The sequence below is a fragment of the Coregonus clupeaformis genome, chromosome 7, assembly GCF_020615455.1.
Source record: "Coregonus clupeaformis isolate EN_2021a chromosome 7, ASM2061545v1, whole genome shotgun sequence".
In the NCBI taxonomy this organism is placed as follows: domain Eukaryota; kingdom Metazoa; phylum Chordata; class Actinopteri; order Salmoniformes; family Salmonidae; genus Coregonus; species Coregonus clupeaformis.
This window is the reverse complement of record NC_059198.1, coordinates 39,858,313-39,878,020: the sequence shown is the minus strand read 5'-3', so window position 1 is coordinate 39,878,020 and position 19,708 is coordinate 39,858,313. Positions and strand designations below refer to the sequence as shown.

The 19,708-nt window shown below is 42.3% G+C and overlaps 2 protein-coding genes across 2 annotated transcripts; both read right to left on the bottom strand.

Annotated features, from left to right (window-relative positions):
* Positions 1 to 2,780: 2,780 nt before the first annotated feature.
* Positions 2,781 to 14,354, bottom strand: LOC121568673 (synaptonemal complex protein 2-like). The gene is made up of 18 exons (XM_041879078.2): positions 14,283 to 14,354; positions 14,149 to 14,182; positions 13,922 to 13,965; positions 13,760 to 13,820; positions 9,821 to 9,873; positions 9,491 to 9,539; positions 9,021 to 9,138; positions 8,854 to 8,903; positions 8,374 to 8,479; positions 7,837 to 7,913; positions 7,244 to 7,298; positions 6,771 to 6,902; positions 5,786 to 5,895; positions 5,386 to 5,480; positions 5,034 to 5,133; positions 4,521 to 4,579; positions 4,313 to 4,388; positions 2,781 to 3,647 (listed from the first exon to the last, which is right to left on the bottom strand). Exons 1-18 carry the CDS (start codon positions 14,336 to 14,338, stop codon positions 3,633 to 3,635), a joined length of 1,290 nt encoding a protein of 429 aa, XP_041735012.1. The 5' UTR covers positions 14,339 to 14,354; the 3' UTR covers positions 2,781 to 3,632.
* A 2,143-nt stretch (positions 14,355 to 16,497) lies between these two features.
* Positions 16,498 to 19,126, bottom strand: LOC121568672 (synaptonemal complex protein 2-like). The gene is made up of 10 exons (XM_041879077.1): positions 19,010 to 19,126; positions 18,642 to 18,730; positions 18,146 to 18,180; positions 17,902 to 18,044; positions 17,694 to 17,746; positions 17,488 to 17,533; positions 17,172 to 17,264; positions 16,957 to 17,017; positions 16,680 to 16,828; positions 16,498 to 16,584 (listed from the first exon to the last, which is right to left on the bottom strand). The coding sequence occupies exons 1-10, from the start codon at positions 19,124 to 19,126 to the stop codon at positions 16,498 to 16,500; spliced, it is 873 nt and encodes a 290-aa protein (XP_041735011.1).
* Between the last annotated feature and the right edge of the window lie 582 nt (positions 19,127 to 19,708).

The following is a 19,708-nucleotide window of genomic DNA, read 5'->3' as shown; positions in this document are numbered from 1 at the left end:
GACCACTTTAAGACATACACTCCACAGAGCTGGGCTTTACGGAAGAGTGGCCAGAAAAAAGCCATTGCTTAAAGAAAAGAATAAGCAAACACATTTGGTGTTCACCAAAAGGCACGTGGGAGACTCCCCAAACATATGGAAGAAGGTACTCTGGTCAGATGAGACTACAATTGAGCTTTTTGGCCATCAAGGAAAATGCTAGGTCTGGCGCAAACCGAACACCTCTCATCACCCCGAGAACACCATCCCCACAGTGAAGCATGGTGGTGGCAGCATCATGCTGTGGGGATGTTTTTCCATCGGCAGGGACTGGGAAACTGGTCAGAATTGAAGGAATGATGGATGGCGCTAAATACAGGGAAATTCTTGAGGGAAACCTGTTTCAGTCTTCCAGAGATTTGAGACTAGGACGGAGGTTCACCTTCCAGCAGGACAATGACCCTAAGCATTGGAGTATCTGTCCATAGGACCACTTTAAGACGTACACTCCACAGAGCTGGGCTTTACCGAAGAGTGGCCAGAAAAAAGCCATTGCTTAAAGAAAAAAATAAGCAAACACATTTGGTGTTCACCAAAAGGCACGTGGGAGACTCCCCAAACATATGGTAGAAGGTACTCTGGTCAGATTAGACTAAAATTGAGCTTTTTGGCCATCAAGGAAAATGCTATGTCTGGCGCAAACCCAACACCTCTCATCACCCCGAGAACACCATCGCCATAGTGAAGCATGGTGGTGGCAGCATCATGCTGTGGGGATGTTTTTCCATCGGCAGGGACTGGGAAACTGGTCAGAATTGAAGGAATGATGGATGGCGCTAAATACAGGGAAATTCTTGAGGGAAACCTGTTTCAGTCTTCCAGAGATTTGAGACTGGGACGGAGGTTCACCTTCCAGCAGGACAATGACCCTAAGCATACTGCTGAAGAAACACTTGAGTGGTTTAAGGGGAAACATTTAAATGTTTTGGAATGGCCTAGTCAAAGCCCAGACCTCAATCCAATTGAGCGGAACCCATCCAACTTGAAGGAGCTGGAGCAGTTTTGCCTTGAAGAATGGGAAAAAATCCCAGTGGCTAGATGTGCCAAGCTTATAGAGACATATCCCAAGAGACTTGCAGCTGTAATTGCTGCAAAAGGTGGCTCTACAAAGTATTGACTTTGGGGGGTGAATAGTTATGCACGCTCAAGTTTTGTTTTTTGTCTTATTTCTTGTTTGTTTCACAATAAAAAAATACTTTGCATCTTCAAAGTGGTAGGCATGTTGTGTAAATCAAATGATACAAACACCCAAAAAATCAATTTTAATTCCAGGTTGTAAGGCAACAAAATAGGAAAAATGCCAAAGGGAGTGAATACTTTCGCAAGCCACTGTATATTGTCATAGAGTACAATCAGCAATTTTCACAATACTTTATTTGACTTTTTACTTTGTATTGGCACCCTTGCACAATTCTCAAATAATTTCCTATTTCTTCTAAAATAAGTTTAAAACTATAAACAACTTATCAGATTTTCAACATTGCAGAACCAATTTTATTTCTTTAACAAAATGGCATGGACAAAATTATTGGCACCCACGAGCTAGTACTTGGTTGCACAGCCTTTGGCCAAGACAACTGCCAACAAATGCTTCTTGTAGCCAGCAATGAGCTTGCTGCACCTTTCTACTGGCATTTTGGCCCACTCTTCAGCAGCAAACTGTTCTAATTCTTCAACATTTGAGGGGTGCCCTCCAACTGCTGTTTTCAGCTCTCTCCATATGGATGGGATTTAGAATCTGGGCCAGGTTTCCCAAATGCATCTTAAGTTTAAGTTCGATAGAACCATACGTCCTAAGATGAACTTAGCCTTAAGATGCTTTTGGGAAACCGGGTCCTGGACTCTTCACTGGCCACTCCAGAACAGTCCAGTGTTTCTTCTTGAACCATTCCAGGGGGCTTTTTGTGTGTGTTTGGGGTTGTTGTCCTGCTTTGAAGAGAGTTTTTGGACACTGTCGAACGTTGCACTCAAAGAACTGCGGATTTCATGATGTCTTGCACACATTTAAGGCCTCCAGTACCAGAGGCAGCAAAGCAACCCCACAGCATTAACAAACCTCGCCCTAATTAATTGTAGGGAGGGTGTTCTTTTCTTTGAACGCTTCATTTGGTTGATGGTAAACACAGGAAGACCCCACTGCTGATGGAGACACAAAAAAAGCCTACTTCAAAGAAAACTACCGAAACAAGCCTAAACACTGCAATGTTCAAATGTTCTGTGGACCAAAGAAACCAAATTAGAGCTCTACGGCAATACAGATCAGCACTGTTTACTGACGACCAAATGAAGCGTTCAATGAAAAGAACACCCTCCGTACAATCAAAGACGGGGTTTGAGAATACTGCAGGGTTCCTTCGCTGCCTTTGGTACTGGGGTAAGGCATCATGAAATCAGCAGATTATTAGTGTTGGAGTCCAATGTTGAAAAAACTAGGTCTCCATTAAAGGTTGTGGATCTTCCAGCAGGACAACGACTCCAAACACATAGCAAAAAGCACCCAGGTGATGCTGGACTGTTCTGAAGTGGCCAGTGACGAGTCCAGATCTGAATCACATCCAAAACCTATGGCGAGATCTGAAAACAGCAGTTGGTGGAGGGTAACCCTCAAACATTTAAGAATTTGAGCAGTTTGCTGCTGAAAAGTGGGCCAAATTGTCAGTAGAAAGGTGCAGCAAGCGTATTGATAGCTACAATAATCATTTGTCTGCCGTTATCTTGGCCAAAGACTTTGCAATCAAGTACTAGCTCCGGGGTGGTAATTTTGTCCATGCCAATTGCCTGTATTTTCTAAAAACATTTTTTTTCTAAACATAAGTTTACAAAAATCAAATTGGTTCTGCAATGTTAAACAAATCCAATAACATTGGGTTGAACATTGCAAAAGTTTCATAATTTGAAAAAAACGTATTTTATAAGAAATTAGAAATGTAAGAAAAGTGCAAGGGTGCCAATATATTTGGCCACAACTATGCCTTTATAGAATATAGCCTCATGTATATGGTGTACTCACCAAAAATATCACTCCAGAGCATTCACTCAAATTATTGTTAAACTAAAGATGCCTTAGAAACACTGCAAAACCTACCTGATATCACAATGTATTTGAATGCAAGTTTGTGTGCAAAACATGGTGAACATTTGACTGGTTCTTTAGAAAAAAACTATTCTACAGGTTTTCCTGACGTCTTTCGTAGACTTTATACATTGATCGAGAAATGCAACCACTGATCAATGAATGTCTTTGAATGGCTATCGACAAACATGACAAAATAAAAAAATTCATCAACAAAAATAAACAAGCATGGACTGCCTTGCTCTACGATGTCCAACCAAGTCCCTGAAATTCATCAGCCTATTATCCTTTAGCTATTAATGTATTAGCTCTTATTTTGTGTATTTTGAACAATGCCAGAAAGGAAAAAAATGAGCAAGATGGAACATTGCCTGGGTGAGAACCTTGGTTACGGTCTATCAGCCATTACACATCTGTATGACGTTACTCATGGTTCAATGTCAATATAAAGGTCCAAAGTGGTGTTGGTTTCATCAGGAACTGGAGTGTCTTGGCTTCTATTTCCTTTGTCACCAGCTCTCTACATTGGAGGTTCCTGGGGAGAGGAAGAGAGAATAAGTCATATTTTTTGAAGTCTTAAAGAGATAAGTCACTTTATTGAAGTTGTACTTGCCTATGATATTGTTGAAGTTCCATCAAAACAATTTAAGATAATTGGCTGGTTATTTAGCCACATCCAGAATCTCCCAACTTCAAAAAAGTGAACTATCATTTCACGCCACCGTAATCCCATGTTGAATATTGTTACAGACCTAGAAATCCAAACAGCCATAGCTACACAGACTGTGCTCAGGCTGGGAATATTGTCTTTGATACTCTAGGAGTCAGGTGGGTTATGAAGTGCTGCTGCTGGCTCAGTTCTGCTTGGTTCAGTGTGGTCCGTAGTTCATCCTGGGGAGCCCAAGTACATCCGAGGTCCACTAACACAGTAACTCTGTGACCATGATTCACACCACAACCAATAACACTGCTACAGAGATGACTAGTTCTCCTGCTTCACCCTGGCTAGATTTGCAGTGTACAAAGTGTTTTTACTCTCGTTTTGAGTGATCCGTGTCTGCGATTATAGGTTATAATACAATATCTCATTTGCCATTTGAAAAGACGACAAGAATGATGTCCAAGGACAGGATGGACAGCCTACTCCACGGGGACATGCCATGTGATGTATGTTATAGACTGTGTGGGTCAGAAGGGTACCGGTGGTGCTGCAGCCTCCTCCCTCTGTGACATGGTGCTCCTCCACCCCTCTCTGGGCTCTCCTAGTGACTCTAACCTGGAAGGCGATGGGAGAGCATGACTTTTCATCTGACATGGCTATTATTTTCATTATTAGATACATGTGATGTGACATGTACCATCTCCCTGCATTAAGGTTAGGTCAGTTGGCCGTTTTGTGCTTACTTACCTCTGCTGCTGTCGGTCACAGAACGACCGCACGGACTGAGACTCGCTCTGCCAAAAGTTCTGAAAAATGAAAGGAGTTAACAAAACAATGTTAACCCTTTGAATCCTTTTGAACCAAACCCTAACTCTTAGGAGTGGGCCAGAAAGAATGATGGTGTAGTGGAAGCAAGAGTGAACCCTAGTGGGAGGAAGGCAGTACTGTCAACTGGTTCTTGTGCAGTTTGCCTGCCCTACTTTCCAAGTAATCTCTGTAGCAGTACATACATCAGCCACAAACTCTCTCATTATGAACATAAGGCAGCCTGGGTCGTGTTCATTAGGCACCGGATGGCAGAAAACAGGAGTTCAACCACCCATCCATAAGAAATGTAATTTTTGTTATCTGTTACAAAATCTTTTCCGTTGCTTGCCCTAACAAACACACGGCCCAGGTTTAAGTAAGGGTAACATCAAATGAAGTAATGCGTTTCAATGAGGACTGTATGCTAGTCAGAGAGACAGAAGAAAGACAGACCACAGTTTCCCTCTCGATCTCTTTGAGCGAGATGCAGTCGTTCTCCAGGCGGCCCAACTCCTGGACTACTGTGGCCTGGAAGCGCTCCAGGTGGACCAGCCTGCACAAACAGGAAGAAAGTCACTGTAAACCACATCCTCGACCAATCACAGGACCAGAGAGAATCTCAGCGGAATCTTCCAACAATCATAGGACACAAGAATAGGTGGCATGTCCAATCACTATGTATAAACATCACCCATGGATGAGACGAGCTCCCAAGTGTAAAGCGATTTGAGATTAATCTAAATGAATCCATCAATTATTAATTAATCCATTATTATTTAAGACTGGTCCAGGTGATGGTCTTTACCTGTTGTCATGGACAGCACCCAGGAGAGAGGTGACGTTTTTCTGACAGTCCGTCAGAGACTGCAGGGAGCGGGCTTCAATCTTCTTGTATCTGGACTGTAGGAACAATAGGAAAGGGGGATTAGTCAACTGAAACATGAATGGTAGCAACCTTTATTAAATAGCTCCATAGTCAAATGTTTTCTAGTGTCTAGTTTTAAAGGTCTTGATGGGTAAGCGATTGGAGGAATCGTGTGTTAGTGCCGGGCTGATCTCTGGTGACAGTAGCTGGCCAGCGCACGCAATATATTTTCTTCTGGGTTCGAGATTAGAATGGGGCAAGCTGTAGCTCTCCAGGACCAGGGTAACAGTAGTGACCATGATTGTATGTTGTGTTGCATGAGTCCGTGTGATGTGATCACCGAGAAGTGCGCTCTCAGCTGGCTCTTGAAGGTCTGGAAGGCAGCGATGACTCCAGAGCCCATCTCCATCTCAGACTCCACCTCCTCATTCAGCACTCTGCTCATGGATTCTGGAGAGCAGGAAACAGATGGGGTTGGAACAAAAGCCTGCACATCCAGTAGCATACAGTGCCTTTAGAAAGTATTCATACCCCTTGACATATTCCACATATTGTTGTTACAGCCTGAATTTAAACTGGATAAAAATAAATGTCACCCATCTACACACAATACCCCATAATGAGAAAGTGAAAACCTGTTTTTAGAAATGTTAGCTATTTTTTTTACAATGAAATACAGAAGTCTAATTTACATAAATATTCTACGGACAATTCTGTCGACCTCATAGCTTGGTTTTTGCTCTGACATGCACTATTACATTTGTCATTTTAGTCATTTAGTAGACGCTCTTATCCAGAGCGACTTACAGTTAGTGAGTGCATGCATTTTTCATACTGGCCCCCCGTGGGAATCGAACCCACAACCCTGGTGTTGCAAGCGCCATGCTCTACCAATTGAGCTACACGGGGCCCTTATATACACTATCAACTGTGGGACCTTATATAGACAGGTGTGTGCCTTTCCAAATCATGTCAAATCAGTTGAATTTACCACAGGTGGGCTCCAATCAAGTTGTAGAATCATCAAGGATGATCAATGGAAACAGGATGCACCTGAGCTCAATTTCGAGTCTCATAGCAAAGGGTCTGAATACTAATGTAAATAAGGTATCTGTTTTATGTAGTTTTATAAATTTGCAAAAAAATCTAAAAACCTGTTTTCACTATGCCATTATGGGGTATGGTGTGTAGATTGCTGAGGATTAGTATTTTTTAAATCAATTGTTGAATAAGGCTGTAACGTAACAAAATGTGGAAAAAGTCAAGGGGTCTGAATACTTTCCAAATGCACTGTATGCATGTGTGTACGATTTACAATGTATTACCAGCAGCCTCCTCTAGAGGGTCTGAGGGGAAGAGGGCCCTAGGTCTTAGCCTTGGATCCGAGGGATCCCTTTCTAGCTTCCTCTCTGGCAGCACACTCTTCTCCTCCGCTGCACCTCCCGAGTCAGCACGCTCTGCTGAGTAATAAGACCACAACATGGCCATTGACCACGGTCAGCACCAGTCCACACCTTTATGCTAATTTCTCCTTCACTGAGGGCCATGTTTTATCAAGTGTTCTATCGTATTCATTAGGTTGCATAATAGTAAAACATTTTGCAATTGAAAACGAACGCAAGCTCTTCTTATAGGACAAGTTCAGGTAGTCCCTCCCCGTTTGTCCTTTTAATTCAGTTTGATGCCTAATGAATACGACCAAGGTAATTATTTGAAAACAAATGCTCTTTAGACATATAAAGACCAGATTGGTCAACAGTACATGTCAATTCATTGCAGAGGGACTTCAGAGACATACCTGAGGCCCAAGGCCTCTTCCTAGGAGTTGCAGCCTCCTGATTGGGAACATGGTCCTGAAATAATGATTTCACATTATGACCAGTGCTTGACCTGGACTAAAATAGGTGCCGGTACTGTTTATATTTCGGTGCAGGAGCTCCACAACACTTTTGAGCTAATATTCTACTAGAGGAACAGGAGCTCAAGCAGTAGAAAATGGAGGTGCCGGTACTCAGCTCCGGTGAGCTCCTGCCCAAGTCAAGCACTGATTATGACAGATTACATTTATATTATAATAACATATACATGTTATAACATGTATTACATATGTTAGAACCAACAGTACAGTAAACACCCAACAAAACAATAGAATAACTAGCACCAGGGTACAAATGTAGGGTTTCTGTTAGTAAATCTTCCAAGAGAAGATTTCGGAATAGGAGAGGGATTCTCCTATTGGAGAGGTGAAACATATTTTGTGTTATTGGGATGTACCATGATAGCCTGGTGCCAGATCTGTTTGTGCTGTATAGCCAATGCTTACGGTCGTAGTCTATGGCGATGGCTAAACAGCACAAACAGATCTGGCACCAGGCTAGTACTACGGGGTACCTGAAGTGTAGATTCATCTTGTTCCTCCCGGTGAAACACAGATTTGTCCCAATCCTCACCAGTGACATCAGGGAAGCCTGCAAGAAATGCAATGTTGTTAGCTAATGTGACACCTGTATGGGACTTTTATTTTGACACGCAGTGGTCTAAGGCACTGCATCTCAGTGCTTGAGGCGTCACTACAGACCCCCTGGTTCGATTCCAGGCTGTATCACAACCGGCCGTGATTGGGAGTCCCATAGGGCGGTGCACAATTGGCCAAGCGTCGTCCGGGTTTGGCGTCATTGTAAATAAGAATTTGTTCTTAACTGACTTGCCTAGTTAAATAAAGGTAAAATAAAAAATACCTGTATTGAAGGGAAAGTCCCATACAGGTTTCACATCAGCTACAGGTCTCAAACTATAGCACCATGATCCATGAGTTCAAAATTCAACCATAGTTAACATTGCCTCTATGAGCCCAGGCAAAAATAGTGCACTATATTGAATAGGGTGCCATTTCAGATGCAGCCTTGTTCTGATGAATGTATAGCTTGCCTGAATCTCGTGAAATCAGGTTGGACGGAGGAGAAAACTCCAGAGTTTCTTTCTCTTTGAGCTGGTCGAATAGCTGCTCTGCAGTGCTTTTACTTGGTGTACGGTGCTGTTCAAAACAGAAAGGGGATGTGGTGGACATCAACTGTCAAACAGCAATAACATTTCATATCACAGTCCCGAGGTAAAGAGGCACACCAGAAACTGGACCTATGCTATTAAAGCTACATCCTAGGATTCATTTTTCACTTTATATTCTTCAAGAATAAATGACCACAGAAGAGATTCCTAGATCCCATACAGTACCTTTAAAACACTATGGCATAACCAATAATTTCATCCAATTTGATAACTGCCCAAAATGTTACTGACAGTCAGTTTGTTTTAAGGGGTGGTACTGTCTGGTAGCCTAGGTGAAATAGGGCTATGGCTGCCACCAGCTATAAAATTACTAACCTAGAATAAAGGAGAGACGCGTGTTACCTTGACGGGGGAGGCCTCTTCCGTGCTGCTGGGAGAGGACAGGGGGAGAACTGTAGAGAGAGTGAGGGGGATACTGGCTACAGCAGGGTGTCTACTAGACCAACGCAGCTCAGAGCACTCAGACACAATGAGTGGGTGTGAGGGGAAGCGGGACGTGGCATGCTCACTCTTCAGTTTGCTCTTGGTTTTGGGCTTCTTCCTGGTGTAGTCGTGTTTGGCCCGTTGGGACAGGGTCACACTGCTGCCAGCCTCGGGAGGGGGAGGAGGAGAGGCCTTTGATTTGGACTGTAGAGGATATCAATAAAGTTCAATACCTTTATTCATTCATACGAATATGAGATTTCAAAACAACGCCACTGGCTACAGCAGTGTTTCCCAACTCCGGTCCCCCATACCCTCAATAGTACATATTTTTGTTGTGGCCCCGGACAAGCACACCTGATTCTACTAGTCAACTAATCGTCAAGCCCTTGACAAGTTGAATCAGGTGTTTTTGTTTACAACAAAATGTGTGCTGTTGGGGGTCCTGGAGGACTGAAGTAGTTACGATACCACAAATGACAAATGGTTAGCAGCGAATCCCATTGAGTGCAATACCCTAATACTTTGATCAAATCGTGAAAATTGTTTTGCAAACCTTTTGCTTGTGTTTCTCCTTGTTGGTTGGGGTGGAGTGTGTTGATGACCTGAAGAGGACACGAAGACATGGAGATAGAAATCAATTAACTATAATTGCACTAGTCCTCTGCAACTAGTAGTGTCCATTCGATTACCAAGGGGTTTTCTTTGGTCTTGCTATTTGTGAGACAACATCAACTATAGATACAGTTTAACAGTTTCAACAGACATGATTACAGACAACCGACTAATATAACTGAGTGAACATTGAACTGGTTTGTGAGTTAACAGGAACAGAGAGGTGTCCTGTAGAGGTCTTTCGGACAAGTGTTTGGGACTGTGGCTTTACCCGCCAGAGGAGAGACACTGACTGCTGAAGAGCCTTGTTTTCGCCCTGGCCACCTGCAAAACAGACAGACAGCATAGAGACACTGATGTTTAAATGTAGAGGGAAATATGGCCAAACAGATACCCTTGAGAGGAAAGTGGTTTAGTACTTTACCCTCTAAACATACACAATAGACAGTCTATAGACATTTCTCCATCTACAAACTGACCTGGTACCTCTTCAAAGCAGTCAAGAATGTAATACTCTCTTGCTTCCTGACATGTGACAAGTCTGTATACGTGGCACCAATAGTCTCAGTTACTTCAACAGTGACCTGAGGCAGTCAGACGTTAACACATGCAGCGATGGTAATGCCAAGGCCCAAGACATCACAGACGTTTTCAGTGACATGATCTGACTGCACAAGCAGTGTTCCTGTGGTCTCCAGAAGGTGGCAGGTTTTCATCATGATCTTGGACATACACTCCCCTCCGTATTTATTTTGACAGTGAAGCTAAATGTAAAACATTTGAGATCAAAATGTTCATACGATACGACAGTACAGAATGTCACCTATTTGAGGGTATTTTCATAGATATCCATTTAACCGTTTAGAAATTAAAGCACTTTATGCATCTAGTCCCCACATTCTACGTTTTTTCATAAGCATTTGGACAAATTCACTTATTGTATTAAAGTAGGCCCAAAAAATATTTGGTCCCATATTTCTAGCACGCAAAGACTACATCAAGCTTGTGCCTCTACAAATTTGTTTGATGCATTTGCAGTTTGCTTGGGTTGTGTTTCTGATTATGTTTTGCCCAATAGGAACTGAATGGTGAATAATGTAGTGTCATTTTGGAGTCACTTATTGTAAATAAGAATGGAAGACGTTTCTGAACACGTCAATATTCATTTGGATGCTACCTACCATGATTATGGATAATCATGAATGATTCTTGAATAATGAAGAGTGAGAAAGTTAGCGGAACAAAGATCATACCCCTCCAAAAACCGCTACCCTCCCCTGTTACTGGTAATGGTGAGAGGTTAGCATTTTAGAATAAGCCTGTAACAAAATGTGGAAAAGGTCAAGGGGTCTGAATACACATATACATACATACATACGTCAAAAGTTGAGACCTACTCATTTAAGGGTTTTTCTTTATTTTTGCTCATTTCTAAATTAATTATTGAAGACATCAAAACTATGAAATAACACATGGAATCATGAAGTAACCAAAAAAGTACATACATTTTATATTTGAGATTCTTCAAAATAGCCACCCTTTGCCTTGACAGCATTGCACACTCTTGGCATTCCCTCAACCAGCTTAACCTGGAATGCTTTTCCAACAGTCTTGAAGAAGTTCCCACATATGCTGAGCACTTGTTGGCTGCTTTTCCTTCACTCTGCGGTCCGACTCATCCCCAACCACCTCAATTGGGTTGAGGTCGGGGGATTGTGGAGGCCAGGTCATCTGATGCAGCACTCCATCACTCTCCTTTGTAAAATAGCCCTTACACAGCCTGGAGGTGTGTTGGGTCATTGACCTGTTGAAAAACAAATGATAGTCCCACTAAGCCCAAACCAGATGGGATGGCATATCACCGCAGAATGCTGTGGTAGCCATGCTGGTTAAGTGTGCCTTGAATTCTAAATAAATCACAGACAGTGTCACCAGCAAAGCAATCCCACACCATAACACCTCCATGATTTACGGTGGTAAATATATATGCGGAGATCGTCCGTTCACCCACACCGCATCTCACAAAGACATGGCGGTTGGAACCAAAAATCTCCAATTTGTTTCTTGGCCCAAGCAAGTCTCTTCTTCTGATTGGTGTCCTTTAGTAGTGGTTGCTTTGCAGCAATTCAACCATGAAGGCCTGATTCACACAGTCCCCTCTGAACAGTTGATGTTGAGATGTGTCTGTTACTTAAACTCTGTGAAGCATTTATTTGGGCTGCAATTTCTGAGGCTAGTAACTCTAATGAACTTATCCTCTGCAGCAGAGGTAACTCTGGGTCTTCCTGTGAAGGTCCTCATGAGAGCCAGTTTCATCATAGCGGTTGATGGTTTCTGCGACTGCACTTGAAGAAACTTTAAAAGTTCTTGAAATGTTCCGTATTGAATGCCCTTCATGTCTTAAAGTAATGATGGACTGTCGTTTCTCTTTGCTTATTTGAGCTGTTCTTGCCATAATATGGACTTGGTCTTTTACCAAATAGGCTCTCTTCTGTATAACACCCCCACCTTGTCACAACACAACTGATTGGCTCAAACGCATTAAGATGGAAATAAATTCCACAAATTAACTTTTAAGAAGGCACACCTGTTAATTGAAATGCATTCCAGGTGACTACCTCATGAAGCTTGTTGAGAGAATGCCAAGCGTGTGCAAAGTTGTCATCAAGACAATGGGTGGCTATATGAAAAATCTCAAATATATTTTGATTTAACACTTTTTTGGTTACTACATGATTCCATATGTGTTCTTTCATAGTTGAGATGTCTTCACTATTCTTCTTCAATGTAAAAGAATAGTAAAAATAAAGAAAAAACATTTATTGAGTAGGTGTGTCCAAACTTTTGACTGGTAGTGTACATACATTTACACACACAGCACATTCAGAAAGTATTCAGACATTTTTGTTCAGTTACAGCCTTATTCTAAAATGGTTCTGGCTGGGCCACTCAAGGACATTCAGAGACTTGTCCCGAAGCAGGTTTTCATCAAGGATCTCTGTACTTTGCTCCGTTCATCTTTCCCTCGATCCTGACTAATCTCCCAGTCCCTGCCACTGAAAAACATCCCCACAGCATGATGCTGCCACCACCATGCTTAACCGTAGGGATGGTGCCAGGTTTCCTCCAGACGTGACGCTTGGCATTCAGGCCAAAGAGTTCAATCTTGGTTTCATCAGACCAGATAATCTGGTTTCTCATGGTCTGAGTCCTTTAGGTGGCTTTTGGCAAGCTCCAAGCAGGCTGTCCATGTGCCTTTTACTGAGGAGTGGCTTCTGTCTGGCCACTCTACCATAATGGCCTGATTGGTGGAGTGCTGCAGAGATGGATGTCCTTCTGGAAGGTTCTCCACTCTCGACAGAAGAACCCTGGAGCTCTGTCAGAGTCACCTCCCTGACCAAGGCCATTCTCCCCCGATTGCTTAGTTTGGCCGGGCGGCCAGCTCTAGGAAGAGTCTTGGTAGTTCCAAACTTCTTCCATTTAAGAATGATGGAGGCCACTGTGTTCTTGGGGAACTTCAATGCTGCAGACATTTTTTGGTACCCTTCCCCAGATCTGTGCCGACACAATCCTGTCTCGGAGCTCTTCGGACAATACCTTCGACCTCATGGCTTGGTTTTTGCTCTGACATGCACTGTCAACTGTGGGACCTTATATAGATAGGTGTGTGCCTTTCCAAAGCATGTCCAATCAATTGAATTTACCACAGGTGGACTCCTGTCATTATGGGGTATTGTGTGTGTAGATGGATAAAAATACATTTTAGAATAAGGCTTTAATGTAATAAAATTTGGAAAAAGTCAAGGGGTCTGAATACTTTCTGAAGGCACTGTATATATACATAAACTTTTTCAAATGGAGGGACTACATACATATCTGTTTTACTATTTAGTAATGAAAGCACTATGAAAATTCCTTCAAATAAAAAAGGTGACATTCTGTACTGTCACCTCATGAAACATGGTCAAATCCAAAACGCTGAGTATAGAGCCAAATTTACAAATTTTAGCTTCACTGTCCCAAATAAATACAGAGGGGAGTATGTACCCAGACAACCAAGCATTTTGAATGTATATTTTTAAAGGCATCTACAGTCATTAGATCCACTGACTTGATGATTAATACTCATTGAAAGCATTGCTCAAATAGCATCACAGCAGACATTGGGGGAAGGCCTGTGACATAAGATGACAAGAATCAAATAGCCAACCTCAGTGTCAGAGCTGCCACACAGTTTGAAAATGTCCTCCGGTGAGGTTTCACTTCTTTCCCTATGATATGAGAAAAACAATGACTTCACAGGATTTGATGGAAATACTGGAAAGAGTATAGTATTGGTGAACCATTGAAACATTTTGTTGTGATCACTCACCGAGTCTGAGATGTTGTCAGACTGGTCTGGTTTACAGCAGGGATCTATACGACACAACAATCATTAGTACTCTCATACTATATGTGCAACATTCAACTCTTTATTACCACATGCAATATAATGATATAGCTTGAAAGAGTTGGATACAGTTCATACAGTATGGGACTAGGTTAAAGGAGCCCCACTGAGTAGGGTTAAGTTACCCCTTCATGTGGGTTAATGCTTACCTCTGTGCTGCCTGTTGTTGCCAGAGTAGGGGACCTTGGCGGAAACAATCAGTTGCTCATCTTAAAAACCCCAATGTAGTCCAATTTATCATAAATAACCATATAGACTGCCACATAAAGCATAGGGTACTTACAGTGATGAGGTCTCCATTGCAGCTAGCACGTCGAGATCTACAGTGGAGAAATACATTCCATGAATTCATACATTATTTTACAGCAGCCTGGCCTCAGACTAGATGTAACATAGTAAAGTAGGGTGGTTGGTTAGGGTGGATGGGTGGATGGGTGGGTGGGCATATAACGCGAAGTCTAGCAAACCAAATATTGTGTGTTCTAATCTCATCAGGGACAACTTTAGCAACTTTAGCATGTTAGCTAACTCTTCCCCTAACCTTAACCCCTGCCTAGCTAATGTTAGCCACCTAGCTAACTTTAGCCAAAACAAATTGGCATTCGTAACATATTATATACGAAATGGATGATGAACATTCACAAATTAATACATACCATACAAAACATTTACCAAATTGGAGTGGCCCTGATTTACATTTACGTCTACCCCCAGAGTACAGGTTATTTAAAGGAATACTTCGAGATTTTGGCAATGAGGCCCTTCATCTACAGTCGTGGTCAAAAGTTGAGAATGACACAAGTATTGGTCTTCGCAAAGTTTGCTGCTTCAGTGTTTTTAGATATTTTTGTCAGATGTTACTACGGTATACTGAAGTATAATTACAAGCATTCCATAAGTGTCAAAAGCTTTTATTCACAATTACATTAAGTTTATGCAAAGAGTCAATATTTGCAGTGTTGACCCTTCTTTTTCAAGACCTCTGCAATCCGCCCTGGCATGCTGTCAATTAACTTCTGGGCATCATCCTGACTGATGGCAGCCCATTCTTGCATAATCAATGCTTGGAGTTTGTCAGAATTTGTGGGGTTTTATTTGTCCACCCGCCTCTTGAGGAGTGACCACAAGTCCTCAATGGGATTAAGGTCTGGGGAGTTTCCTGGCCATGGACCCAAAATGTCTATGTTTTGTTCCCCGAGCCACTTAGTTATCACTTTTGCCTTATGGCAAGGTGCTCCATCATGCTGGAAAAGGCATTGTTCGTCACCAAACTGTTCTTGGATGGTTGGGAGAAGTTGCTCTCTGAGGATGTGTTGGTACCATTCTTTATTCATGGCTGTGTTCTTAGGCAAAATTGTGAGTGAGCCCACTCCCTTGGCTGAGAAGCAACCCCACACATGAACGGTCTCAGGATGCTTTACTGTTGGCATGACACAGGACTGATGGTAGTGCTCACCTTTTCTTCTCCGGACAAGCTTTTTTCCGGATGCCCCAAACAATCGGAAAGGGGATTCATCAGAGAAAATGACTTTACCCCAGTCCTCAGCAGTCCAATCCCTGTACCTCATGCAGAATATCAGTCTGTCTCTGATGTTTTTCCTGGAGAGAAGTGGCTTCCTCGCTGCCCTTCTTGACACCAGGCCATCCTCCAAAAGTATTCGCCTCACTGTGCGTGCAGATGCACTCACGCCTGCCTGCTGCCATTCCTGAGCAAGCGCTGCACTGGTGGTGCCCCGATCCCGCAGCTGAATCAACTTTAGGAGACGGTCCTGGCGCTTGCTGGACTTTCTTGGGCACCCTGAAGCCTTCTTCACAACAATTTAACCACTCTCCTTGAAGTTATTGATGATCCGATAAATGGTTGATTTAGGTGCACTCTTACTAGCAGCAATATCCTTGCCTGTGAAGCCCTTTTTGTACAAAGCAATGATGACGGCACGTGTTCCCTTGCAGGTAACCATGGTTAACAGAGGAAGAACAATGATTTCAAGCACCACCCTCCTTTTAAAGCTTCCAGTCTGTTATTCTAACTCAATCAGCATGACAGAGTGATCTCCAGCCTTGTCCTCGTCAACACTAACATGTCAGCTGGTCCGTTTGTGGCAGGGCTGAAATGCAGTCGAAATGTTTTTTTGGGATTAAGTTCATTTTCATGGCAAAGAGGGACTTTGCAATTAATCTGATCACTCTTCATAACATTCTGGAGTATATGCAAATTGCCATCATAAAAACTGAGACAACAGACTTCGTGAAAATTAATATGTGTCATTCAAAACTTTTGACCACGACTGTACTTCCTCAGATGAACTCATGGACACCATTTTTATGTCTCTGTGTCCAGTATGAAGGAAGTTCAAGGTAGTTTCTCGAGCCAAAGCTAACTACTGACTGGAAGTGTATGGGTATATGATAACAGATACTGCCAAAATCCCGAAGCGTCCCTTTAAAGTGGAAATTAATATAGTTAACCTATGTGCTGTATCAGACCAGATCACAGTCTATGTGATTAAAGAACTGAACATATCTGAATGGAAGGGTTCCATGACGTGTTGTATCGATGGCTGGTCAGCTGAAGGTACACTTTGCTGGGGGAAAAGGAAGAATAGAGCGTAGCCTACTTTCATAACTTAACAATGGGCTTCTCATGTCCTCATAATTCAACTGTCACGTTAGGGGTTACCAGTAGTCGTTTGCTTTCAAAGACTCTCTGGGCAGCGTCCAGGATGTCATGCTTGGAATCGAAGATGATCTGGACAATCTTTCCCTTGGTCATGCGATGGGTGATGGGGTTGGACAGGTGAACAGTCAGAATGGTCTGATCATCACAGTCTGGAGGGAGAATCACAGTAAACATAAATTACTGTAGCTAGTTACTTCTCAAATAAAGTAAAAGTGCCATATCCTCATTTAAGCATCAAACTGAAGGGGTAATGATGCAAGAGGCATTCTCCACTCACCACACACACTGAACCTAAAGACGTCCGCTCTTATCAAGTGAATTGATTCCCACAGTGAACCCTGTAGCACCAGAGGACATGGCAAAGGGGGAAAACACAAACTTAAAAGCCTCATTTAGGACATTGTAAATCAAGGAGTGACCCATTAAAGTAAACACTACTGACATTAATTTAGCGCTGACATACACTGGTGTGTGTGGTCTGGTCAGTCTCACCTCAGGGTCGTTGACAAAGAGGCTGATGCAGGACGTTCCCAGGTTGAAGTCAACCCAGAAATGTTCTAGTTTCTCGTCCTCTGGCATGAACAGCTGAAGACAAAGACAGTAATTTGTAAGTGTTACACACATCATTGGCTGAGGGGAATATAAGACCCAATTAGAGGTACCCATGCATGACATGAGACAGTTAGCTTCAAATAGGACACATTTATGAGTCATAACTGCCACACATTTATCTTTATATTATCTGGAGTGTCATCCATGTCCCCTTATGACTTTGGAGCAGTTATCCAGGGACTATTGCTGTGCTTACCTCAGTGGTGTTCAGAAACACACTGATGCAGGGGAAGCTGAAAACCCTATGAGAGACAGGCCATTATCTTACCATGTGAAACTGTTGTGTTTGATGCGATTTATTCTTTACACAAAGATTCTCTATTTAAATAATTTGAAATGTGATTTTCATTTGAGAATCATGAGGTGGGTGTTTGAAATGTAGAGAAAATAGTGTGGACTTGCCTTCTTTCATCTCCAAAATAGATGTTCACATCATTGAGAAAAGTTCTGCAGTCCTATTTTGCAACAGAGAAAAAATTAAGGCTAGCCTTTCTTGACAGTTAAGACATGCATGCATGTTTTACCCCAAATAACATGAATTTTTGAATACCACTATCAACAGTTAATTTATTTATGGGTAAGTGAAGAACGCAGACTTAGAGAAACGTACTATCTCAAATTCTCTATCGTTTATTGCGTTGAAGCCCTCTGCAAAAGCTGGGTTGGCAAACCACTTGTTTGCCAGCTCTTTCCTGGACCTCTTTACGGTCATTCGACAGAGTGCTTCTGATAGGGCCACCTGCATCTCATAGTCTGAACAAAACCACCACCCAAGTCACATTCACAGACAACTATGCATTTTCCATACAGTGAATTGCATGCCATAAAAAACAACTGAAAACAGTGTCACTCACCACCCACGTTGAGAATGACTTTTGCAAATTGCTCACTGGAGGAAAAAAAACGTCAAACTGCGTTACAATTCTGAGGATGTGCGAGTGATGTCATGACTATTGGTAAATGCTGACGTGAACACTAAATGAAAGGAGGGAGATTAAACCTGTGATCTGCATCGACACAAGGTTGGAGAATACAGATCCTTAGGCAATGTGGTAATTGGGTCATAATTAACTGGGTCATGTTAGTTGGTGCATGCAATGGGAAACATTTAAGCGTTTTGCAACGGTAAACGAAATTGAGCATTTCTTATGGGAGAAGTCCATGTAGTCACTCCATGTTCTTCTGCTTGGTGCCTAACGAACACAATCCTGCTAAAGAAAATACAAATGCGGTGTAGACTACATCTATCCACTAGGGGGCAATGCATTCTCAGACACCATATTCAATATCGGAAAGGCCTCCTCTCCATGTTCTCGTATTTACAGGAATCTGTCATGACTGAAAACGTACAGGAGTAGACAATGTTCTTTGGACAGGCTTAGTTTCCTCCTCTCTTCTTTTGTGGTATTGTCGAGGATCGAGTTAATCGTTCTTATAGCCTGAATGGATAAAAATAAAATAGTGAAGTATTCGTTTTATAATTTTGGAGACAAGAACAATGTAACATCCAATAGAATTGCATGCAGGGTGTTAATGTTTAGAAAAATATATTCCATTCTTTATTAAGGATCATCAAATGTACCACATTGATGAACACACTATAAAAAAAAGTTTTTCCTGCTTTCCTATTAGACAGTCTCCCTTTTTAGTGAACAAAATGGCTTTCTTCCTAACCTTCTGAGCCAACAACATCTCTCTCAATGACTGTACAGCCTTACCTCTAATCTCAGACCAAACGTGACGTCTGGGTCGGTCCCAACCACTCCAACATGCAGCAGGAAGACGCTGGTGAGCTGACCTCTGTCTCCCCCCCCCCAAAAAAAAATACACAGCATTACTGTAGCTACCAGCATAAAACAAAACAATTGATGGAAATTGTGGAATGATCAAAATTATGGAAATAGTTCACCTTCCACAGAAGGCGGCAAACGCTGAAAAATGAGGTGAAAAAACATTAGTATTTAGTTGGCTGATGTAGTGGATAACATTGGAAATGTATTCTGAATTCCAAATCGACCCTAGACCAGAGCTCTCCACCACTGTTCTTGGAGAGAAGTCTCCTGTAGGTTTTCCACTCCAACTCCAGTTGTAACTAACCTAATTCAGGTTATCAATCAGCTAATTATTAGAATCAGGTGCGCTAGATTAGGATTGGAGCGAAAACCTACAGGACTGTAGCTCTCCAGGAACAGGGTTAGAGAGCCCTGCCCTAGACACTTCTGTAGATCTGAAATGATTTGATACGGTTCCTGTAACTTTTCGAAAATTCCCAGGTTTTCCAGAATTCCCGGTTGGAGGATGCCCGGATTTCCAGTTTATTCCAGGAATCTTCAAACCAGGATTTCTGGAAAACCAGGGAATTTTGAGAAAGTTTGGAATTTTGCAAACCTAGATAGGAAAGCTACATGGCAAACAAC

Bases quoted from the DNA above. Each gene is read 5' to 3' on its own strand.
- LOC121568672 (XM_041879077.1), bottom strand. From the start codon at position 19,126: ATGCTGTGTATTTTTTTTTGGGGGGGGGGAGACAGAGGTCAGCTCACC. The intron at 18,731-19,009 runs GTAAGGCTGTAC...TTATCCATTCAG, and splicing joins CGTTTGGTCTGAGATTAGAG to GCTATAAGAACGATTAACTC. The intron at 17,018-17,171 runs GTGAGACTGACC...CTGGTGCTACAG, and splicing joins TCTTTGTCAACGACCCTGAG to GGTTCACTGTGGGAATCAAT.
- LOC121568673 (XM_041879078.2), bottom strand. From the start codon at position 14,338: ATGTATTTCTCCACTGTAGATCTCGACGTGCTAGCTGCAATGGAGACC. The intron at 9,874-13,759 runs GTTGGCTATTTG...TCTGTTTTGCAG, and splicing joins GTGGCAGCTCTGACACTGAG to GTGGCCAGGGCGAAAACAAG. The intron at 5,896-6,770 runs GTAATACATTGT...CCTGCTCTCCAG, and splicing joins CCCTCTAGAGGAGGCTGCTG to AATCCATGAGCAGAGTGCTG.